This window comes from Pagrus major, chromosome 16, assembly GCF_040436345.1.
Source record: "Pagrus major chromosome 16, Pma_NU_1.0".
NCBI classification, from domain to species: domain Eukaryota; kingdom Metazoa; phylum Chordata; class Actinopteri; order Spariformes; family Sparidae; genus Pagrus; species Pagrus major.
In genome coordinates this window covers 28742591-28758302 of record NC_133230.1, presented here as the reverse complement: position 1 = coordinate 28758302, position 15712 = coordinate 28742591, and the positions used below count along the sequence as shown (strand labels likewise).

The 15712-nt window shown below is 39.6% G+C and overlaps 2 protein-coding genes across 3 annotated transcripts; both read right to left on the bottom strand.

The window, feature by feature from the left end:
* Window positions 1-1019: 1019 nt before the first annotated feature.
* LOC141010110 (alcohol dehydrogenase class-3 chain L) lies at window positions 1020-8075 on the bottom strand. The gene is made up of 9 exons (XM_073482934.1): window positions 8043-8075; window positions 7455-7556; window positions 6751-6892; window positions 6562-6649; window positions 5557-5776; window positions 4190-4450; window positions 3671-3806; window positions 1367-1505; window positions 1020-1115 (listed from the first exon to the last, which is right to left on the bottom strand). Exons 1-9 carry the CDS (start codon window positions 8058-8060, stop codon window positions 1091-1093), a joined length of 1131 nt encoding a protein of 376 aa, XP_073339035.1. The 5' UTR covers window positions 8061-8075; the 3' UTR covers window positions 1020-1090.
* Window positions 8076-9436: 1361 nt separating this feature from the next.
* LOC141010109 (alcohol dehydrogenase 1-like) lies at window positions 9437-14436 on the bottom strand. 2 transcript variants are annotated; one of them, XM_073482933.1, is made up of 9 exons: window positions 14330-14436; window positions 13452-13553; window positions 12746-12887; window positions 12029-12116; window positions 11708-11927; window positions 11315-11575; window positions 10628-10760; window positions 10347-10485; window positions 9437-10242 (listed from the first exon to the last, which is right to left on the bottom strand). In XM_073482933.1, the coding sequence occupies exons 1-9, from the start codon at window positions 14345-14347 to the stop codon at window positions 10209-10211; spliced, it is 1137 nt and encodes a 378-aa protein (XP_073339034.1). In that variant the 5' UTR covers window positions 14348-14436; the 3' UTR covers window positions 9437-10208. The 2 variants fall into 2 exon arrangements, with proteins under 2 accessions (XP_073339034.1, XP_073339032.1); XM_073482931.1 differs by having other exon boundaries at window positions 11708-11930; window positions 14330-14435.
* Window positions 14437-15712: the final 1276 nt, after the last annotated feature.

Here is a 15712-nt window from a genome sequence, read left to right as displayed (position 1 = left end):
TCTATGACTTGTGGGTACTTTTTACAATTATGCTAATACTTAACATACAGATCAGACTGCTCCAAGTGTTTGTCATTATTTTTTGTTAATTTGATTTCTGTCATAATGTTGCAGGTATGCAGGTTGCAGTTATACAAAAAGACAGATCTCATATGTCATTACAGTAAATATGAAGCTATAGACTGAAAACAGGGAAACAGCTCAATCCAAACTATATTCTTTTTCTCAATTCTAAACTGAAGTTTAAAAACAACAGTTGCTGTTTTACAGTGGGTAATGTAATTACAGAGCATAGACTTATCTATACAAACTGAAAGCAGTTTACTTACTTAATAAACTGCCTTCAGAAGGCATTCTTACTCTACATCATCTCAAGTATTGACTTCTGCATTAATTGCTGTTTGTCTAATGACAAAGTGATCACAGCATACTCTGTTTAGATAAGAATTGGTTACTGATCGACATCATTTGATATTATTTTAAAATACAATAATTATTGGAATTCTGGGTTTCAACTGGAGAGCGTGAACTGAGCTCCTGAGGAAACATGGCTGTTTCATGCTTTGACTAAGTTTAGTATAGCTCAGCTCAAGGTGCTAGAGTAATTCTCTCATGTCAGTTCCACTTTGACTCAACATTTTGGAAGTGAAAGTGTACCACCGAAACTCGGAGAGACTCCTACATTTACAGTGATAAATTATTAAATCAAATCCTACAGGAAGAATAATCAAAGGATGTTCTGCGATGTCTTTTTTGGCCATGTCCAAACTATTACGTAAAAGAACCATTTGAAAATCCTTGTCAATTGAAAAACCCTCCACCACTGTACCATTTGGTTGTTTGTGGTTGTACCAGTTCATTATTCATTCAGTCGAGATCAAAGAATATTTCAGAATAATCTTGTTTTGGTCCTTTTTTCCCCTTCACTCAGTGTTCTCTCTGTATATGCTTGTTCCTTCAGGGAACACTGATCAAAGAGGTGTCTTACTGTGCATTGTTCAAACAAAACAGACTTGGAACAGGATATTGAAAGTTTATTTATTGCAGAGTGGGGTACACATGGAGTGAGATCATGGTTTCTGTGCTGCATCTAGAACTGCAGGACAACGCGAATGCTGAAAGAATAAAATAAAGTTGGATTATAGATATCAGATCATACATTACTGACTGAATTGGTACTCATATTTGAAAAAAGGCCACTCATGGTGAAAATTATAAAATCCTGTCTCATCACATCTGAGCTTTGTCCTCAACAGAGGGCAGCAGTGATGTCTTTAACAGACAAAACCTAGAGGGACGTGAGACCAATGCGCACATTAACATTACAAATGAGTTAAATATGTACATATGTAAGGTTGAGGCTTACCATTTCCCAGCATGCATGAGATCAAAACCATCAGTGATCTTGTCAAAGGGCAGAGTGTGAGTCACAAACTCATCCACTTTGAGCTTCTTGTTCATGTACTCCTCCACCAGTTTGGGAACACTGTCCACACTCTTGTATCCTTGGAAAAGTGTAAATGAACATTAAGTTGACAAAAGTAGTGGCACAAAATGCACAAAATGTTACATGTTTTTTGTCTATATATGCAGCTGCACAAAAGTATTGACAGGTCAGGCTATGGGCTGGGCAGAATTCTTCAAGTCTTAGAGAAGCTGATGTATTCAGTGTAAAATGAGCCCTGAATCATTTCATGTTACAACAGAGTCTCATTCTTTAGAAGGGTTTGATGCTTCTATATGTGACAAAGCAACCGAGTTACACAACTGAGCTTACACAGAAGTGAAAAACTAAGGGATAGTTGTATTTAATCTACACCCACACTTTTTTCAGTGTGTACACAAAGCAAATGCTTGTGTAACATCCTGGCTTCAATCCAAAGTTGCAGTCATTGTAAAAACAAAATGATGTTTGCTCTGTGCTGTATGGGCTTAATTGCTAAGTTCACTCACACCCACTTTGAAGAAAATACTATCAGGCCCTATCTAAACAATCTATAGTTCACAGTCTAAAGTGCATGGGGCAAGTGCATTTAGGGTGTCCAACTCCACTTTTGCTGTCTACAGCCATGCTAGCAGGTCTGTGAGGCTGTATTTGGACACAGGTTTGAGCTATATGCTAATGCCAGCATCCTAATACGCTTACAATAACGGTGCTAACATATAGATGTTAGGCAGGTGTATTGTTTACCATGTTCTTCATTGTAAGTTTAGCAAGCAAAATTTTGCTAATTAGCTTTAACACAAAGTACAGCTGAAGCAAATGGGAATTAGCTTAGCAGGTATTTTGTCATAAAGTAAAGTATTGTGCAGATTAAAGGTTTGATGGTGCAAGGTCAAAAGTTATACTTTTCACAGTTCATCTTCAGAAGCACATGAATGTCTAAACCAATCCATCCAATTGTTGTAAAGACATTTCACTAAAAAGCATAAATGTCGTAATATACTAATTTGTTTTGCTTGTTTGTTTATTTGTCTAGTCACGTCTTGCTTGTCTCTATTGCTAACAGTATATTTTTTGTTTCACAGTGTCATTCCTACCATGTCTCTCACTTTGTCTTGTGTTGCATCACTGAATAAAAAAAATAATTTAAGAAAATAAAAACAATAGAAAGCATCAAGCTAATGACACTAGATACAAAGCCAGGAGATGAAGCTCATTAGAATAATATATATACGCTGAGAGCTGCCAGCTGCATTTCCAGCAGGCCCAAAGAACTTCTCCTCACAGCAGCGATGCAAGGTCCTGCTGGTATTCGAGCTCAGTTGTTACCAGCAGCTGCGACGCAAAGCTTTCCAGCTAAATCCACAATCCGAGGAACACAAAACAAGTTAGCACCGAGCTGCTATCCCTGCAAAGGAAAGGAGCGACCAGATTCCTCCATCCACCTTCTTTGATCAGACCTTGCACAGCAAGAACAGCACTGTTCAACATTGGGATTACAGCCTTCTTCTTGGCTCACCAGCCAAGGAACCACCAGCATCTTTTCTTCAAAGACTGGTGACGTTGAACTGGGCCTAGATCGCACACAGCATAGCACGGCTAAGCACAGGACTGATGTTGATGTTAGTTGAATTATGCTTCACACAGATTCAGGGTCTTTCCATGCAACTAACCATCTTCTCTAACCTGGCATCACGTCACACACACATACACACACGCTCCTTCAGCCTGGACCATATCACACCTTCGTGTGATATCAGTGAGCTAATGGTGTGAGCACCACCATTGTCTTTTTGTTTCTCCCCTATCAAAGAAACAAGTGGTGATCCACCATCTTGGACCTGAGTCCAACCCTCGTCGGCCATCTTGTACTCCCCTTTGATCAGCCATTTTGTTTGTAGTCTTTCTTTGTCCATGCCAGGCAGCATGGCACTTTGAACCCTAGCCACCATTTTGCTTTTGTTCTTCCAGACACACGCTCTCACACACACATGTATAGTACATGTTAGTTGTATGTATATACATATATATATATACACAGTATAGTGTGTAAAAACACTAAAGTCAAATTACTTGAAATTTCATAGAAACATTTAATTGTATCAGTATATGTGTAGTATATATGTGTGTATGTACGTATTTATGTATGTATATATGTATATTTGTATGTGTGTATATATATATATATATATACATCAATCACTCTCACAAAAACTAGCTTGTTACCTCCAAAAGCAGTGCCTTTCCAGGTGCGTCCAGTCACCAGCTGGAATGGCCGGGTGGCGATCTCTTGTCCGGCTGCTGCAACCCCGATGATGACGCTGGTGCCCCAGCCTTTATGGCAGGCCTCTAGTGCTGCCCTCTGCCACCAAGAGAAAATATCAGGATAGTATCACATCTGCCTGATACAAACAGCAACTGATCACTACAACCAACTCATCCTAATGTTTTTTTTAATATTGCTTAACTTTGTTTATCATGAATGTATTCAGTTTTTAAGGCCTGATAAATACCAGGACTGTTAGTGGTAGGCTGGGATGTGTCAAAGTATGACTGCATGGCTGGCAAGAATAAAATAATGGTAAAAACACTAAAGTCAAATTACTTGAAATTTCATAGAAACATTTAATTGTATCAGTAAACCATGAAGGACAATCATGATTTATGTGGTTATTCAGCATGCACAGAGGAATTACTTAGTATGGGAGCTGGTCAGTAATATACGTTTATTACTCCCCCACTCACCATGATTGCCACGTTGCCCACACATTCAAAGGAGTAGTCCACACCTCCATCTGTCATCTCTACCAGGACCTCTTGGATCGGCTTGCTGTGGTCCTTTGGGTTCACCACATCTGTGGCACCGAACTCTCGAGCAGTTTTAAACTTGTCAGGGTTGAGGTCAATTCCAATAATTCTGGCTGCCCCCGCTGCTTTACAGCCCATGATTGCTGCAAGGCCCAGCGCTCCCAGGCCAAACACTGCACAGGTTGAGTGGACCTCCACCTGCAGAGTGAGGGAGAGGTAAGTACAGGTCAGCACATTTCTGCAGAGATTAATGGTGGAGTATAGATCAGGGAAAAAGAAGAATGATGTTAAATGAAATGGAATACAACATAATGCTACATAAGAAGCAGCATTTTGCAATAAATGGGGATTATCTATATTCAAATTCATCACAGCAAGTGCTTTGAACTAAAGGCTAATGTCAGCACACTAACATGCTCACAATGACAATCCAACATGCTTTTATTTAGTGGGTACAATGTTTGTCATTTCCATCATCTTCGTTTAGAGAATTAGCATGCTAACATTTCCAATAAACACTAAATATAAAGTACAGCTAAGGCTGACGGAAATGTCATTAAGTCTTGCAAGTAGTTGGTCATACACCAAATTATTGTACTAATTATGATGATGGTACTACATGAAAGGTTAAGGGATAACAGAAGTTGTCAAATTTGATGGCAAACAATCCAAAATGTTTGAGACATTTCTCTCAAAACCACACTGGTAATGATCAAAGTCATTAGCATACTGGGGCCATGAATGTCTGTACAAAATGTTTGTGCCGATTCAATAATTGGCTGCCACAAGCGGTCAACATTTTTACGTACCCAGTGAGCTGGGTTGTCAGTCTGTTTGTAAACAAAAATAACACCCTCCTACCACCCTCCCCTGCCCCGAGATTCTAGTCCGGGCAGAGTCAGTTAATGATACTAGTGAACTGGGTATGTACTAGTGAAGACTAGTAAAATGTGTTATTTTTGTTTACATATAGACTGACAAGCTGTTGATAAGGGTAGCTTGTTAGCATGCAAACCTCAATAAGATACATATAGCTGGCACACATTACATAGACCTTTTTGACAACATCAAAACTGATGTTTCTTCAAATTCTGGTGATAACCTCATTTCATTTTTAATGTTTTTTTTTTTTTAAATCTTACATATTGCATCTTTAAAGGAAATTTAGCATGCTCTTGACCCCATAACATCTACCTAACACACAGTATAGTGAGAATTATTACTTGTGGCTGATTAGGACTAGGTCTGCCTTCCATATGTAAGACCCCACATGCTGGGAGCTAAACGGTGGTAGGCTGACTTACCTTGGCAGTGTTTACAGCAGCACCATAACCAGTGGTAATGCCACAGCCCAGCAGACACACCTTGTCTAGAGGGGCCCTGTGGTCCACCTTGGCCAGGGAGATCTCAGCCACCACGGTGTACTCAGAGAATGTGCTACAGCCCATGAAGTGGAAGAGGCTCTTGCCTTTGCAGGAGAAACGGGTTGTCCCATCTGGCATCAAGCCTTTGCCCTGAGTTAGCCTAAAGAACGGGACACAACAGGCAAGATTTTCATGTGAGAAGTTAATCGGTACTGTTCAAAGTGCTTTAAAGGTGCATGAGTGAAGAATGGCCCCCTCAAACAACTGGGGGCAGCACATCTCCAGAGTAATCACTAACGGCTGCTCAGGATACTCTTTGCTGTAGCTATTTAAGGCCGTAGCTGGCTCCCATTTGCTAGTTAGCTCAGTTAACCACGCAGCTAGTGACCCTATTAGTTTGCTAGCTTGGTGCAGTGTAGACTGTTGGTAATTACGCAATGGACAACAGAACCGGGATTGGGACTGAACATAGCTTTGGAGACAGACAGATGCCAGTTTGATGACAAAGAACACTGTGCAGAGGTGATTTTCTACGACTTCAACCACGACTTCAGGGACGAGAAGATTAGCAAGTATTTCCTTTCTCAACATGTTGTAAGTATCTTTAGTTTATTTATTCAACTAAAAGCTAAGAGAGCTCGTAAACTGTAGCAAAGTTTTGCATACATCTCCAAGTTGAAACTACTGGGATATTGGACTATCAGCTCTCGTGGTACAAATGGAGTTATGGGATGGCATTGGCTGAGGCTAGCCGGATAGCATGCTAAATTCAGTAGATATCTCTGCAAGACAAAACAGACACATCTGACATAATGTGAAAACTGCAGTTGTTACTATTATTATTTCTTCACATTCTGTTAATAATGTTTTCAAATTTTTTGAATCTTTTAAATAAAATTTCTGGCCTTATATTACGCACTGCACCTTTAAACACAGGACATATACCTGATCTTTTGACACAAGTTGGTTTTGGGATTCTTGCAGAACTTGCACTCTCCACACTGTGGGATGTACAAGGGTATGACCGTGTCCCCTAAAACACAAACATCACGTTATTCTTGAACATGTTTATTATGTTTACATTACATGCAGCAATCCTGTCTGCTAAGAGAAGGCAAGAAAAAAAGGGAGAACCTGGTTGAAACTTGGTGACTCCCTCTCCCACGCTCTCCACGGTGCCGGCTCCCTCGTGGCCCAGCACTACAGGGAAAACTCCCTCAGGGTCGGAGCCACTTAGTGTGTAGGAGTCAGTGTGGCAGATCCCAGTGGCCACAATCTGAAATAAAGGACTGTGATCTGATCCATGCTCAATCCATTTAAAACTGCTACTACTAATCAATCAGTTCATATGAGTAATTAATTAAATCCTCTACTTTATTACTGAGTTGTGAGATTTTCTTTAAGTAGAGGTTATAAACATTTCATTAACATAACAGAGCTGTCGTGCTAAAGGTAAATTAGGAATGCAGTCACAAAAAAAGCAAACTCTTCTTTCACAACATATAACCAGGAATAACTAAAGGTGTAAAGTACACTAGTGTTGGACTGTACATACAATAAATGAATAAAAAATTGACAATAGATAAGCTGCTGGGAGAAATTGGTCATTATACGGTCTAAATAAAACTATCTAGTGCATAGGTCACTAATAGGCGGAGTTCACATAAGTTTCCTTAACAATTCTGTAAGGACGCTCCCACACAGTGTTTAAAAGCCTGCAACTCCCCTCCAGTTAGTTAGAACCGAAGAAGCCTCATCAGTTTAGTTATTATATGATTACACAAATCTTCAGAAAATATGACATGAAACAGGAAACACATCAGCCCTGATTAATTTACCTTGAGGCGAACTTCCCCAGCTTTAGGAGGTGCCACCTCCACCTCCTCCATCACGAGAGGTTTCCCAGCCTCCCATGCTACTGCAGCTTTGCACAGGATGACCTACAACACAGCATTCAAGAAGAGCTTAAGCTGGCCTGGCATCTCTCGTGATAACTTTTACTGTAAACAAGATCAGAGTAAGTTCAACATCATTTGTTTCTTGACAGGCGGAACATAACAAACCTGCAAAATGTGTCTTCAAGACAACTTTGACCCTTTTTTCCCATTTGTGGAGACTTGTTTCAACAATAGAAAGACTCAACAAGCACTTAGGCAAATACTTAAGACTCTTGGGAGAAACACATCGGACTCTCCAATGACTTTGTGCATTTTATAGATTGTGCCGCAGAGGGCCTGTTTATGACTTCAACAGTCATTAGATTCTAACCAATAAATAGCTCTTCAACTGTTGATATCCTTCCTGTTGTACTGTAAAAGTTCCCTCTGCTGCATAAAATCTGGACCGAGCAAAGGAAACAAGCAAACAATTGCAGAAGTTCATTATCCTGATATAAACACATGAGAGTAGGAAGTCAGTGTGCTTACCCTCCCTGCGGTTGCCATGCTGTTTCATAAGCGGACGCTCACACTCAGGGTTAGGTAAGAGTGCAGAATGCTTATCGTGGTTTAGACCAATCACAAAGGGGCCTAGCCTGTGAGGGCGGTAGGCCTTGTCCAAACACTTTAGACTTACTACAAAGCTCATTTCCCCCCTCCTATCTTTGAACAGAGGTGAAGATATGGAAATAAAAAGAGAAATAATAAACAGAGAATAAATTATAGAAGACCTAAGGTACATACCATTTATGCAGTTTGTTTCTATTAAATAAAAATGTATGGGTGTGCCATTTCATTTAACAGCTTTATGAAAGGAGTTAGGACCTTAGAAGAGGTATAGTTTGGGATTTTTCATTAGTTTGTTTGTTTCCCAATATCAATTTCAATTTTACTTCAGTTAGATTTTTCGGTTAGCGCTTTCAGTATGTTAGTTGCATTTTTATTTAAACAGTAATTGTTTTTGTTGTTAGCATAAAGGAAAAACAGACAATAACATTCCTTTAAGTACAGGTTTCAAGGAAAAATACAATAACTTTTCGTACAGTAATTTAGTTAATTTATTCCAGAAGTAACATTTTATTCCATTCAATTCTATTTTATTACCCCCTGTAAAAATGTTATATACTGTAGGTGCCTGTTTATCTACTATTCAACTAGTTTAAATTTAGGATAATCACTTGGGGTATTTATAGAAAATTACATGGCTACCTTCTATGAAAGCTGAGAACTGCCTAGGTTGCTTTGATTTTTTTTATTGTTTTTTTTTTTAGACAAAAACTGAATACAATACATTTTGAGAAAGATGAAAAACAGACAAAAACAAAAAAACAAAAATGATAACTCCACCAATTTAACACATTAACATGTGTTTACAGGTCTTTGGGAGTACTACAGCATATATGAAAAACATAGTATTATAAAGCCTTGTGTTACTCCAGAGGAAGGTGCAATCGCCTCCAGTGGCTAAATTGCATTGTGGGTAATGTAGGTGGCAGGTTTTGGAAAGGGAAGAAGAATGCATGAAAAAAGACGATATCTCTGTTTCTGCTTTATCAATTTTCATTATTTTTAAACTGTCCATAATGAGTCCATCATTGTCATAGGAATGCAATGCCAGACCAGTGGACTACTTTTCAAAACCTGGCGACTCCATTCCCCACAATGCAACTTGATACCACTTGAGGGAATTTATCAGATTACATCCAATTTTGTGGAGTGACAAAAGGCTTTATAATACTTTTTTCACATTTGCGGTAGTACTCCCCAAGACCTTTAAACACACTTTAATGTTTAAAATAGGTAGTAGTAATAATGAGCTATTCTAATACTTTCAAAATGCTGTATGCTTTCCCCACCAGGACAGTTTAAAGAGGCTAAGATGATTCCTGACCAGCTCCTTATCAGAGGAAACTTTATTCTTGCCAAGGATGTGAAGAGTTGCTGGTACCAACATAAAGCAATCAAATATAATTAAGTATCCAAGAAAAGATAATGTCGCTTATTTAATTGCCATTCACATTTTGAAAGTCCAAAGGAAGCAAATTCTTCTGTTCATAAGGGCACACAATTTATATGTAGACAATCGACATTGATCCATATAGTGAAACAATTGCAGTTTTAAATCACACATTTGTACAATTTATACACAAAAACCCAAACAAGGATGCAGCTGTTGTATTCTCTAGGTTATGATAATACTCTTGTGATAATTGGATAAAAAAAAAGAATTGCATCTTGGAGCTGCACTTAGTTTCCGCAGAAATAGAGAGCAATCATGAACCGTATTTTCAACATCTTTTGCCAAGCTAAGCAAACATTGATATAATTAAGCTGGTTTGAGGAAATCTGAGCTAAAACTCTTTGACTGAGAGTTTAAACACCTTTTGATAGAGCATTCAGAGGCATGACAGACAATGCTTTAGACATGTAAATGCTCTGTCTATGAAATACAACAGACTTAAAGCAGAACACAAACAAGGAAGCCAGAGAGATTTTCTGTTTACACCATATGTTTTGCTTTTGCCTATGTAATTCTCACATTACAAGTTACACATAAGTCACTGTCCAGTGTTGATTGTACAAGGTCATGTATATTGCACATTATTTGGTAGATCTATTATTTATTTTGGGGTCAACAAAAGCATCACAGTGGTCTTATTCTGGAGAAACATTCAGGACTGTCCGGATGCTGTGGAAATAAAAATAACTGAAGTAAACAGACTTGCACTTATTAATGTATCGTGTTGTTACTGAGTAATGAATGGTGGATAATGTACAGGAGTGTAAACATACCATTTGCCGGTCTTCATCATTTCAATGGCATCATTGACCTGTTCCAAAGTCAATTTGTGAGTGATGAACTCATCCAGCATCACCTTTTTGTCCAGGTAGGCTTTGACCATCCCAGGCACTGCATCTCTACCCTTAAAGCCTAAGTCATAGAATACACATAAAATCACATAATAAGAGGTTAGAGTCTTATCCAGAATATAACTAGCTTGAATATAACCAAACAAAAACCCATGGCCATTTAGTAACAAAAGATTCATTACTCAAAGTCATATTTGTCTCACCTCCGAACGCAGAGCCCGTCCATGTGCGTCCAGCAATGAGCTGACCCGGTCGGGTAGAAATGTCGTGCAGGTCTGTCCAGCCAACAACCACGCTGACACCCCAACCAGGTATACAAGACTCCAAGGCACTGCGCTAGATGGAGAAACAGCACAAAGTCAGAGGGTTTGTTAGCACATGGGTGCAGGTCTAAATCTCTTGACTAGCTGAGGAAATGTGGACTGGGTAACTTTGAGTTTGAGAGATTCATACTCAAAACAAATAGGGGGCAGCATATCACTAGAGTAACCAATAACTCCTGCTAACTTTAACTGTAACTGTTAGGTGGTTAGCTTAGTTAGCTGTGCAGTTACAGATTGGGAGCTCAGAGCACCAGGGGAGTGTCGGTGTTTACACCGTGAGCCCAGGAGCTTTGGACCTGGATGAGATGGAGCTAGCTGGTTAGCATGTTAACTTCATTAGATATCTCTGCAACATAATATATTGATACCATGCCCTTAAAACTCTAACTTTGCATTCTGTTGATAATTTTTCCACCAAATTTTCTTACATATTGCACCTTTAAAGACTATTGCTGGAAAAAAGAGCAAATTAACTTAGTTGACTTTGATTAGAATAAAGGTTATTGTATCAAGAGTTAGATACCTCCCTATTATATTCTTGAACCAGATTCAATGAAATCACCCTACCATGACTTCCACTTTCCCGGTGCATTCCAGGGAAAAGTCCACTCCTCCATTGGTCATCTCAGCTAGCACTTGGCTGATTGGTTTATCATGGTCCTTGGGGTTCACAAAGTCAGTTGCACCAAACACTTTGGCCTTCTCAGACTTGTCTGGATTGATGTCAACAGCAATAATCCTCTTGGCTCTGGCATTTTTGCAGCCCATGATTGCAGCCAAACCCACACCTCCCAGGCCAAACACAGCACATGTGGAGCCTGGTTCCACCTAAAGTAAGGATTGAACTTTTTAATGCTCCAATCTGGGCAATTTCTAGGCACGTATAGCAAAATACCTAATTTCATTGTTTCAATCTCACAACAAAGATTTCAGCTAATTGCAACAGTCAAACATATTCACCTTGGCAGTATTGACTGCTGCTCCATATCCTGTGCAGACACCACACCCAATTAGACAGACTTTGTCCAGAGGGGCAGCGGGGTCAATCTTAGCAACAGCCATCACGTTAACCACAGTGTACTCAGAGAAGGTACTGGTCCCTACAAACTGTAGCAGGGTCTTGCCCTTACAGGTCAGCCTGGTCTCTGGTGGTGCCATCACACCGGGACGATCAGTGGCCCTCCTGAAACAAAATTTGAGTACTGAATACTAAATGAAATATTTGGACTGAGGAAAGTATGCCGCTGGATGGCAGGTCTATATGATGCTTATTGAGCTCACCATGCTTTCACACATTGGTTGGTCCTTTGGTCTTTACAGAAGCGACATTCTCTACACTGGGCGATGAACAGAGGGATAACTTTGTCTCCTGAAAGACAAAAACAACGTTGCCATGTGACGGTCAAATACATTTTAGGGCCAACTTATAATATCGCAAAAAATATTGAATGGCAAAAGTAGGCCTCAGTTTATTACAGCATAGTGTTTATAGTTTATAGCTTTAGAGGTGCCAGTGGTGCAGTCCCTTTTCAAAAAGTCAAGTCGGAATGATTAAAATGAACATGTAATCAGATTGAATACATTTGAGCGCAATTCATATGCCTTATCTTGTTGGTAATTTCAGTATGGCTTTGCTCCTAGTTTGCACCTCCATTTTTTATTTTTAGCTTAGTTAAGTGATAGGTCTATACACTATCAAGCTACAAGTGAACCTTGAGAGTGCCCTCTGCTGAAACTCAACTACTTCAAACGATCTATCATGCCAGATGGTTTGTTACACAGAACCACTGCTAGAAACAGTATGGAAAGGGGAACCACACTCAAAAAACACTTTGCAGGTAAGTGGATGAACCATATGTCTATCACTGTCTATCATGGACTAAGCTGAACACATTTCTGCTCCATACTCAACACACACCCTCAAAACATATTGATCTCCTCAACTCACTTCACAGAAAGAAAGCAAATACGCATAATGTAGTACCATTCGAAACTGACCTGGCTGATATTCAGTGACTCCGGGTCCAACACTCTCTACAATACCAGCTGCCTCATGGCCGAGGACTGTTGGGAAGCCATCTGGATGCATACTCTCCAAAAGGTGGTACAGGTCTGTATGGCACACTGAAGTCGCCACAATCTGCACCGAAGAGAGTAACAAACCATGAAAACGCAAAGATGATACAGGGAACACATTGAGGAGTGTTCACTTTCAGTGGGTTCAGCAGTACTTATAACACATTATATAGACCATATTCACACAGCGGCCCTTTTCCTTTGACGTTAGGTTCAAGGTGTGAATCGTGACTGCTAATGGTGCATCTTCTGGGTATAAATAGGGAATCTGACAAATTGTCATCATTTTACCAGTTCCCAATTGATCAGCAACTGAAAAGATGATGAATAGTGAAAATCTGGAGGGACACTGTGCCATATTTCAAGGTAAAATAACATATTTGATAGCTAAAGATAGCTAGCTAAGATAGGACCCTGCCACCATTCTAGCTTCAAACAGTGTTCTGGGGACCCGTATTTTCCTCTGAGAAAAAGCTTGTTTATTAATTTATGGAAAAATGAATATTTCTGGAGTTTGTATTATTACCTCATTAATATAGTAAATATTAGAATTCTGAGTTTAAAATTCTTCTCCAGAACTACATAGTGCCCCTTTAATATCAGACATGGATGTTAGGACTTATCTCACCTTGATGCGGACCTCATTGATCTGAGGCGGGGCTACCTCAATCTCCTCAATCACCAGAGGCTTGTTTGGCTCCCACGCCACTGCCGCTTTGCACTTGATTACCTATAGGGCAGCAACACCACATGAAATTACCCAGCATGAGCACAAATGACAAATAATTGTGAGGACTGCCACTGTTAAACCACACCAAGGAACCTTTGGGGTCTTCAATATAACCTGCGGTGCAGGTTGTATTAAAGTCTATAGGAGATGCATGGAGAAACGCAATAAAACCTGTTAGGTTTTATTGCGTTTCTCCATGCATTTCCATAGACTTCAATATAGCTGTCACCACAGTCTGGCCTCAAAGCAAGATTTGGTGTTGTAATGACCCCTCCTTCTTTTTAAAGTTCCTTGAACCATACTAGGAAGGGTTTCCAAAACAGAGCAACAGTACGAAAGGAAATGGATAGTTTTAAATTGTGCGCCAAGTTAAGGCAGGACCTGAGATATCTTACTGGAGCAGAGGGCAAAGAGACATTTATAGAGATAGAGAAAGAGAGAATATTTTAAAGTCAAGCTCCCTGAAAACTATAGCCGTTACATACATTACATATCTGTAACCTGATACACAGTTAAGTACTGCACAGGAAGACATTACAAAATGTATGTATAGTGTCATCAGGAATCCACTTTACACCCATTCATGCTTCACCTACTGAATCAGCCTTACATACACTTATTTGAACTGCACCCAATAAAGAAGCACTTTCAATACTCATGTATTATACTGTTCAATTTCTTTAATGCTTTGTTTCATCATTGTGTAGTGAGTAGTGTGTGCATAAATACATTCACATAAACAAGTGTCCACATGTTGAATGATACAATGTACTTACCTTCCCAGCTGTGGCCATTTCTGCTGCAAAGCTGAGAACAACAAAGCGACAGAGGAGTTAGGAGAGGAGTGTAGCTTCAGGACAGGAGTATGGTGGGAGCAAGAATAGATCCTGGACTTTGGGTTTATATGTCACAGCAGTATACCAGTTTGGCAAACAGTAACAGGCTGGGACTTATTATCAGCTCGTTAAATTCACGTGACCCAAATCTAGGTGGCAGATATGGAGGCTGTGTAGAAAAAAACAAGCAGCAGCCACCACAACTCAATGTTAATCTCTTTTGTTTGACAAGATAAACCGTGTTGTTAAGTAAGCCCTAGAGTGGCTGGTAGGTGGATATTGTTACCTTTGTATGAGTAAGGTCACCTCTACGTGTAACCCCACCCCTGTCGTAACTCGTAACTACTACTTTTGGTCTATACATAATGTGCTTATATATGATACATTGGGTGATATTCATTGACAGTAAATCAATAATGTTTATTTTTGATAATAGTTCCTGTGAATGACAGACATGTGCCATGGGATGGGACAATATGAAAATGTTATGTCATGATTATCCTGGCCAAAATAATTGTGATTTACGATATCTGATTATCTTTCAAATATTTTTTATCTTTTTTCTGAAGAGAAACAAATCATTCAGCAAACAGAGCTGGAGTGGACAATTGAAGCTGTTGGTTTGTGGACAGACATCTTCCTCCAGGAAATGGGCACCTCATCTTCCTATTGTTCTGTAGTTTGGATTTCATAATTTCACACATCCGACTTAACTTTTTTGTGGGGGATACAATGGGCTAGCCTAGTCTCTATGGTGACAGACTCAGGATTTTGAAATAACTGAAAGATACAGGATCATCTTGTGGCAATTGAAAATAAAACAGGAAATCAATACTGGATTGGTCTTTTTAAGTCACTCATTTGAAGATATAGACGATTTTCCCGGTTCACAATTATCCTGATAATGGAAATTCACCCCGATCCACTTTTCCTGCGTGTTTGTTTGTTTTTGGCCTTTATGGCTTTATTGACAGGACAGCATTGAGATGTGTGAATTGAAGCCACTAAAGGCATCCTGACTGGAAACATTACGATCTTGCATGGTTTGTGCTCTATGCAGGACAGTAGGGCTCTGCAGCATGCTTAAAACCACGCAGAAGCCACTAAAGGCATCCTGACTTAGTACCCATCGACCATGCATCAGTAATTCTGGTGAAGTGATAAGCGTGCACAGAGCTCACAGGATATTAAAAAGACTATATTTACCACAGCCACAGCCTTTTTATCCTGTGGACAATTGGCTAGCAATACAGAATTATCTGCTGCAGTACCACTACACTACAGAGCAGCTTCTTTACTCTGCTTTTCCCTGCCATATTATAC

Bases quoted from the DNA above. Each gene is read 5' to 3' on its own strand.
- LOC141010110 (XM_073482934.1), bottom strand. The intron at 6,893-7,454 runs GTAAATTAATCA...CCTTTATTTCAG, and splicing joins CTGGGGAAGTTCGCCTCAAG to ATTGTGGCCACTGGGATCTG. The intron at 3,807-4,189 runs GTGAGTGGGGGA...TCTTGGTGGCAG, and splicing joins TGGGCAACGTGGCAATCATG to AGGGCAGCACTAGAGGCCTG.
- LOC141010109 (XM_073482931.1), bottom strand. The intron at 10,761-11,314 runs GTAGGGTGATTT...TTCTCCATCTAG, and splicing joins CCGGGAAAGTGGAAGTCATG to CGCAGTGCCTTGGAGTCTTG. The intron at 10,486-10,627 runs GTGAGACAAATA...TCTATGACTTAG, and splicing joins GACGGGCTCTGCGTTCGGAG to GCTTTAAGGGTAGAGATGCA.